The sequence below is a fragment of the Pseudonaja textilis genome, chromosome 7 (assembly GCF_049901715.1).
Source record: "Pseudonaja textilis isolate UNSWEBS1 chromosome 7, rPseTex1.2, whole genome shotgun sequence".
NCBI lineage: Eukaryota > Metazoa > Chordata > Lepidosauria > Squamata > Elapidae > Pseudonaja > Pseudonaja textilis.
The window spans coordinates 37,282,615-37,291,645 of NC_141996.1; the positions used below are offsets into that span (position 1 = coordinate 37,282,615).

The 9,031-nt window shown below is 36.2% G+C and overlaps 1 protein-coding gene across 2 annotated transcripts in view; it reads right to left on the reverse strand.

Annotated features, from left to right (window-relative positions):
* The window catches only part of RCSD1 (RCSD domain containing 1), a 31,550-nt gene extending 30,932 nt beyond the window's left edge, over positions 1–618 (reverse strand). The window contains exon 1 of one of the 2 annotated variants that reach the window (XM_026700722.2): positions 267–618. In XM_026700722.2, coding sequence (XP_026556507.1) covers positions 267–317 — 51 coding nt within the window. In that variant the 5' untranslated portion in view covers positions 318–618. The remainder of the gene's footprint in view (positions 1–266) is intronic. The other variant, XM_087937464.1, reaches the window with a different exon arrangement.
* Between the last annotated feature and the right edge of the window lie 8,413 nt (positions 619–9,031).

A 9,031-nucleotide genomic window follows, 5' to 3' on the forward strand; every position in this document is an offset into this window, starting at 1 on the left:
TAAATATGAACCTTCTTATGAAGACACATAGATGCTTTGAGTCAAGTAAAATTAACTTGGTTCAAGTGCAAAATTCTCTGAGAAGGACAAAAATGATATTTAATTCCTCACAGTAACACTATTGCCCATTAATGAGTAAGCAGTTGAGGTATATGCTTGAAGGCCTTGGTTATCTGAGCTGTTTAAGGTTTAACTATGTTTATTTTAAAGTTCCAAAATACCACAGAGCTAAATAAGAGAGAAAGCAAAAAATAAAATAAGTTTACCTCTCTGTTGTGCAGGTGTGGGATGGTCTTGGGAAGTATTTCTTCCCCCATCCTGTTCTTTTATTTTCCCCTTATTTCCTCTGTTTGTTCAAAGCTTCTGACCAGGCAAGAATACACTGCTTGGGAGTATAAAAATCCAAGTTCCAGCTTAGCTTAGTGTCAAGAGTCCTATGTGGCCTGCTGTAAAGGCTGGGGGGGCGGGGGGGGAGTTGAGGGAGGAGAGGAAGAGAGGGTGGGGAGAGCGGGTGTTTAGGGAGACAAAGCAATCAAGGTTTAAATTTAGACGCAAAACTAAACAGATACTGCCTTTCCAGGAGTGAGGGGAGAGAAGAGAGAGCAAGAGAAAATTGGTTATGCACCCTATTTTTGCCTTTCTCGTTATTTCTCAAGTTTCTACTTCCTCTTCTTACTACATCTTTTTTTTTCCGGTAAAAGCTTTTGTTCTAGTATTTTTCCATAGTTTTCTGGATCTCTCTTCTTTAACCCAACAAGCAAAAGAGGAGGCTATTTACCCGTTTAAAGTATTAAGGCAATGTTAAGGCCACATTCCAGAACCATAATCCAATAGATGAGGCATAAGGCTTTTAGCAAGCCATCTTTTAATTGTCACAGATTGTATACAGATACTTTAAAAGAGGATAAGGTCCAGTAGAGAACCTCTACATTTTGGCATGGCAATATTAATTGCCTTTTGTTGCAGATGTTTATATTTGCAAATCCTGTAAATTGGTGTTCTATAAACTGTCCTTTTAGGCCAGTAGCTTTTCTGTGTCTTCCAGTTTTGTTGATTTATAGCTCTCATAATTTCTCACCAACACAGCAAAAGGTCATGCTATGTGAATTGTAACCACACATATCAGGAGGGTGCCAGATTGGGAAAGACTAACTTTAAAGAGACAGAAGGAAACATGCCAAGTTATGTTTAATACTTTCTGCACCCGTGCCAAATCAGCTGTCACTCCAGCAAATCAACTTCCAGAATGGAATCAGGAGAACGCCAGAAAGGTTTCTCTTGTCTGTCCAGCCCTAACATTGTTTTCCACTGGTATAAGAAACAATGTAACCTCTATGTTTTCTTCCTTGTCTGTCTGATTGAAAAAAAGGAAGTATCATTTTAAAAGTATTTGCTGAACTTTTAAAAATTTTGAGCCTGAATCATTACAATTCTGTTTAGTGGTGGCACTTTAATCATAACTTAAGAAATAGCTACCTTTTCTGCAAAGAAATTAGGTTAATTAAGGCCATTTCTGCAATTAAGGCATCACTCAGTTTTTAGGTCAATAAATTACTAGTGATTTATTGCCTTGGTGATGTGTGGTGACATTAGGACCAATCAGAAGAAGGAATGAAAGAGAGCCACTTAACCTTTCCTCAAACTTAAAGGAATCTCAAATGTGGGCATTGACTATTCTATTGTAGAAAGTTAGTACCCATCCCCCCTCCTAGAAGAAATAAATATTTTGAGAAGTATTAAAAAGACAGAATATTATATTTCTCTAAATGAGAAATGGAGAAACATGTTTTTTTTAAGAGGCAGGAAGCAGATTCACTCTTAATAATCCTCACCTTTCTTAACAGCCCTCAGCAGATTTCATCAGTACTTAAGAGATGAAGAGATAGATAGCTCTATTCATAAGCAAACACCCTTACCCAAGTTCCAACAAAGGTAGGATTAGCCCTCAGCCACAATGGGAATTGCCCAAAGCCCCTTCAGTGCATCACCCTCAGAAACCTCAACCAAACTTAGCTCAGACAAACTCCTAGGATTTGTACCTGGCCCCATGGGAGTCTGACAACAGCCAATAGAATACATGTTCTTGAACAAGAAGCTCAAGTGCAAAGCCCAATAGAAGGTATAAATACCCCCCACTCTCAACTCCATTTGTCAGCTGCATCAAAACCACAAACACATACTTCTGTTCATAAATAACTGGACCCTCTTTCCAATCAGCCTCCAGTCCCCTTTTTGTCTCCAGTGCCTTTCTCCGGTTTGGAACTGAACTAGATGGATATTTCTTCCAAAAACTATGTTTTAATATATTCAAATTTTATATTCACACTTTTAAAATACTATGTTTTGTTTTCATGTGTGCATCATACAAATAATAGCTATGGCTGCTAAACAGGAAGTAGATATTTCTGTAGTTCTCGTAACATTTAATGGCATGCAAGCAGTTTGGTGGGGGTGGGGTGGTGTATACTTTTCGTCATTCCTGCAACTGTCTTTCTGGCAAATATATATCTGATTTCAAAGTACAAGAGAATTTTCACAGATGCAGTTGTATGTGCACTTCTTCTGAGGTTTTATTTTGATTTAAATCCAAATAGTCTCTGAGGATCCTAGGATTCTCCACCAGACTAAAAAAGGCAAAGGAGGATTACATGATGAGAAGAGAGGGTCAGTGAATAAATATAGCTAGGATGTCAGTAAACACATCTCCAGTGAGGACAAATATCTTACAGGAGGAAATGATAAATATATCCTTTGGTAGCTGCTTCCAAATGAAACATCTCAGTGTTTCTTTTTATTACAAAAGAATACAAGCAATGCCAGAAAATTGCAGAAGGATCCTTTCTGTCAGGTTGGGCCTAGACTTTCTGCAGATATGTATGCTCTATAGATGATGATAGTTGCAAGAAAATGAAAAAGGTGTTCTTTTTTTCCCCCAACATAGTTTACATGGCATCAGGAAAATGGTGAATATGATATTATTTCTTCCCAATAGATTCTTTTACTAAACCTCAGAACACAAACAGAAAGAAGCAGAAATGGAACAGCTGTGAAATAAAGCCAATTCAGTTGAGCAATCTTATCTGCTCTCATGGTCTGATTTTTGGTTACTGTACCCACTTTAGCCTATTTACTTAGGGGACCTTTGGTCCATTAGGTTTGTGATCTAACAGAATAACAGAGTTGGAAGGGACCTTGGAGGTCTTCTAAACACCTACTCAAGCAGGAGATTCTATATTATGTATGACGTTACTGTCCAAACTCTACTTAAAAACCTCCAGTGATGGAGGCAAGCACTTCCACTAATTAATTTTTCTCACTGTCAGGAAGTTTCACCTTAGTTCTAGGTTGGATTTCTTTTTGATTAATTTCCATAAGTTGCTTCTTGTCATGCTTTCAGGAATTTTAGAGAATAGGTTGACTTCCTTTTCTTTGTGGTAGCACCTTAGATATTGGAAGACTGCTACCATGTCATCACTACTCCTTCTCTTCATTAGACTTATTGTATTCTTTAAGCAATAGAAATCTAATCAGTGTATCAGCAAGTTTGCAGCTGGGTGTTTCTCCCATGTTGTTAACCATGTTTGTAGACAGAGGGGAGAAAGGGAAATGGATTTGGATTTTAGGAAAAAAATGAACCTTTGGGGGGGGGGCGGTTGGGGGGGACACAGGAATGAGTTAGGGACTGTTTGAACTAGGAATAGAGCAAAGGGAATGAGACCATCAAGTGACCATTCAGCTGAAGCATTAAGGAGAATAAATCTAGTCTTGTTCCTTTTTTAAAGTACATCAGTTCAGAAAAAGAAACAAAGTTAACTGAGATCCAATAGTGCCAGAGATGGCTTCAAACTGGCTTAAAGTTATCATTAGATGTGGCCTAAAGTTAAGTTGGACAGGTATCAAAGGCTGGTCCGATTGCAGTGGTGCTTATAATTAATATCAAAAGGATATTGGTGTATAGTGGCCCAGACATTACATCAGAGATAGCAATATAGATTCTGAAATTTAGAAACTGCACAGTTTATGTGAAAATGTTGTTCTATATTTAACTCAGTGGACAAAAGAGAATATGGAATTTCTTTTTCCCTGCAATAAACCTTTCAGGAAATCACAATGATTAAAACTGATGAGTTTCCTCCCCCAAAAAATTTCTTATTGTACTTTCCTATTCTTCCATTATGTTTTTACACAATAGGCCAAATAATTCTAACTCTGTTACAACAAAAAGCTGCAAATGTTCACAACACACATTAATCCAGTGCATATTTCACTTCACACAATCATGTTTATTTGGGGTAAAAGTATAAAAATATATCGTGAGCTCAACTGGTATGTTTCTGAAATAGTATAACAGTCATTAAACTTGGAAATCATACCGTATTGGATAAGGTTTTAAGCAAGGGTACATCAGCTGCAATGTTGAGAGCATTTGCCAACAGCAGAACTACTAAGTTATCTGTTGAAAAAGAAGGGAGCAATTTTTTAGGGTTCTCCTGTGGTTCTGCATTGTTGCCAAGAAAAGTCATCATTGCCATGAAGTCACCAGATTCGAGCTTAACTGCGAGGAACCTCACTTTTATAGAAGATGTAGTAAGAGAAAGAGCTTTGTATTTTTCAGCTTCATGAACTCAGAAGCCAACATCCTGTTTTGACCTGAGTGTTGTAAGTCTTTAAACTTTCTCAGATAATCCCAACAGGAAATGAATATAGGCTGTTCCTTGTATGATAAATTTGCTTTTTGACTCAAAAGATTAGATAAGAGCATCTTTAAAAAAAACTTCCTTTCTTTCTATGGATTTATCTGAACAAAATGAGGCTAGTAGAGATACGTTAGAAAATTTTGCTGCTTTTGAGCAACTGCTTTTAAGTTCATTTGAACATAGTAATTCTACAGTACATGACAGATTCCTGAAATGTAATTTTGAAGGAACCAGGTTACTTACAAGAGAAAGCTGTCCTTAGAACTAAATACATAGTTTGCATATAATGTGTTCTCACCCAATTTAGTGTACAGTGAGGCTTTTTCTGCTCTAAAAAGCATATTACTTTTACACCAGCATATTAAAGAGGAACTCTGAATACCATACTGTAGTTTTCTCCCATCTAACTGTTTCTGTTGACTCTGTTGAAACTGCAGTTTTCAGAATTTATAGCCAGAAAGATGTTTGGCTGTACTCACTGCATATGTGGGAACATATCTATTTTTTAATTGAATAATGTTTGTTCAACTAATTATGAAAGAAGATGAAATGTTTGCTGTAGATGATTACAATGGTAATACTAACTCTTAAATATGAAGTTTTCACACAAGAGTGTATTAGAGTTCAATTTTATCTGTCAAATAATTGCAAAAAGCTATTTGAAAAGGTTATTTACCAACTATCACATGCACATAATTTGTCCAACTAACCATAAATAGTGATCAGACAGGTGTAGATATTAATGAAATGACACTTAAAGAGGAAGTTGATATAGTTTATAAGTCTCTGCTACAGCATTTCCTAGAAAAATAATCTACATGTGGGAAAAACTGATTATGGGAAAAATAGACGTTGCACTTTCTGTAGAGCAGATAGGAAAAACTCAAATAGATGGGGAAGAGGAAAGATGGAAACATCAAATAATTCACTCCAGTACGGCACAGACACAGTAGTAATCTATAGCTATATTGCATAATGGAGCATTAAGACCAGGACAAGAACATTTGAAAGAAGACAGATGTTTCTATGATGGAACATTGCTGGCACATTTAAAGGCTGGACTGGCTCAACTCACAAAGGAAACAGATTATTCATAGAGAAGCTTGGCTTTCCATTAAAGGACTGATATCTGGACAGAGGAAGTAGATTAGCCAGATAGGGTTGGCATCAAATAGTGAGAAAGTTTTCAGGATGCAAGATTAGCCAATAGGCAATATAGCAGCACATATTTTGCAATAGTCGTGAAATCAGGGATCATCAGGAAAGGACAGGAAATGTGTATGCTAACTCTTAGCACGCCCATATATAAACATGAAAACAAATGTTCTATTTGATAGATATGAATCCTTTTATGCAGATTGCTTAAATATATGGAAGTAGCAATACCATAATCCTTACTGGTTTTAAAGTTTAGGTTTTCTTTTGTTCTGCTAACTATTTTGGGGCATAATAAAGTTTCAAAAACCTTCCTATTAGACTCACATTGTCTGAGTGGGAAGGTGGGAATGGGGGCAATTCCATATCTCTGATTAATGGGTATATATGGCTATTACTCAGTAACAGAGTAAATGTGGTCTTTCGCCACAGATAATTGTTCAACAGTGACAGAGAATTGAAAGTCTTTGAAATTCTCTATTTGTTTAACTTGTCAGTTCATTTTTTTTCTTCTGTTCACTGATTTAGTTCCTCTTCTGGAAAGTAAGTAACTCTTACCTCTCCTCCTACTCCCCTGAAAGTACTTTTCTAATGGGAAGCCAAGTAAAACTTGCCAGGTACTGTTCCACAATTATTCAGCATACAGTATTTTGTATCAACTCTGTGTTTTGAAATTTCAAACTATGGAAATAGCACCCTCTTGTGATAATGGAGTGGAAGAGATTATGCACGACGAAGTTGTTGCTAGGTAATATTGCTGATGAAAATATGTGCAGAAATTTTGATATATCTACTACTGTATCGAATAATAGAACATCACTCCAGGAAAATAAAAGTCTGATGCTTTTTTAAAAAAATAAAAAGCTATTAATATCTATTAAAACTGGACCTATAATTTAATTTGATTATTTTAAACTAATTTATTAAAATGATGCCCCATGTTAACAGAATAAAAAAACTGGAAAGATTTCATAAGACATCTAGTGCAAACTCCTGCATGAAGCAGGAGCATTTTAAATTCAATTCATGCAGTTGATCATCTCCTAGGAATACAACCTCCCACTCCAAAATCAATAGGATTTATTGATACTAAGACTACAGTTTAGTCAGCTTGCTTTCTAACCTCAAGAGTCAATGCCTCAGGCTACAACTAAGTTTTTGGAAGGATAAAAAAGATTGGTAATTGCACCCATGCAGTTTCTTTGCAATGTTGTAGACTACGCAGTATGTAAGACAGTAGTCTAGGGATCTGTGGTGCTCTCCACCAAAGTACTAATCTCTAACAGAGTATAGCTTCAGAGTGTTACTCAAAGTATATGTTATTATCCACTAATATACTCTAAATAGCACTACATCGCTTCAGATAAATGCTTATTTTTAAAAGGAGAAGTTTTTTGTTTCTCTTTTCCACTGTAGAAATTAACAAAAATATTCTAAATAACCTTATTTGTTAAGCTGAACTCCCAAAATGTACCAATAAACTATAATTAAAAATGACAGTGGGGAGGGATAAACCAAACATACCACACATTTTGCCTTAGAATGCCTTTATTTACATTAATACTCATGATTAGCTTAACTGTATCTGTTTAAAAAATTGGTTTTGGGAGTTCACACAGCTCACTGAATCATAAACTACTTATTTGTGAATAAAATACCTGAATTTCTCCTCTTATTAAATACTGCTAAATTTGATATCATATTTGCCTGTGAAACATGGCCTCAACGCATCTCTCCCTGACTCCATTACCACAGTAAGAGACTATCATGTTTATCAATCAGATCGTGAAATCCGTAGAGGAATTGGTGTTGCTATCTTCTATAAAAAGTCCTTATATCTAAAAAACATCCAAGTTACCCAAGAGCTTGCTCTTCCTGAGACCATCATCTGTGCACTGTCCTCAAATATCACATTTCAACTCTTACTATGTTATAGAGCCCCCTGATTATGACATTGAACATGTAAACTAGCTAAATTCACTACTAACATGGGCAACATCCTGCCCACACGCTTTTATCTTTCTTGGTGACTTCAATCTACTGCATATTAACTGGACGCTAAACGAATGTAAAACTGAAACCATACATGCAACCTTCTACAATGCTGTAACAGATCTGGGACTGGAACAACTAGTAACCAACAATACTAGACTTAACCACTGCCTCGATCTCATCTTCTGCAATAGTTTAAATTCAATTTACGGAATACAAATTTAAAAACCCTTTTCCAACAGTGACCACAACATGATTGACTTTTGTCTCAGCATACGTCCACACAAAAATTATGACATGATCCCCAATTATAACTTCAAAAAAGGCAACTATGATCTTATGGACAACGAACTCTCATCCCTTGATTGGCAATTTCTATTCACTGGATGCACTACTGTTGAAGACCATTACAACATATTTTTACTTGAAGTCAAAAGAATCATCAAACTATATGTACCAATAACAACTCCAAAAACCAGAAAAAACAAATTACCCATAACAATAAGGAAGCTTCAATCCAAAAAGAAATCACTTTTGTGGAAAAACAAATCTGGTCACGTTGCCAACTTCAAAAGCCGATACAAAAATTTATGCCACCAGATAAAGGCTGAATGCACTAATTATCATATTAAACAAGAGGAAAACCTTCTATGTACCAATTCCACCCGCGCTTTCTAAAATTTTGTAAACAACAAACTAAAAGTCTCAAGCACCATCCCACCCCTGAAAGGATCTAATGGTAAAGACTGCAACGATGACACCATTAAAGCCAACCTCTTAACACATTCTTTGGCTCAGTATTTGTTAACAACAATGGATCATGCCCAGTATTTCCTAGCCAAACCACAGACAACTACAATGATCTAATACATATCGATTTTACAGAAGACTATGTTGAAAAAGCACTACGCAATCTAAAACTATCTCTATCTATTGGACCAGATGGAATATGTGCCTACTTCTTAAAAACGTTATCCACTGCCATAGCCAAACCTCTAAGCATAATCTTTGAAAAATCTTTCAGGACCAGCTCCTTGACAAACCTATGGTCACAAGCCACAGTTATCCCCATCTTCAAAAAGGGAGACCCAAGCCAAGTTGAAAATTACAGACCATCTCTTTATGCTGCGTCACCTGCAAAGTCATGGAATCAATTATTAACTAATCCATTATCCTCCACTTAGAGA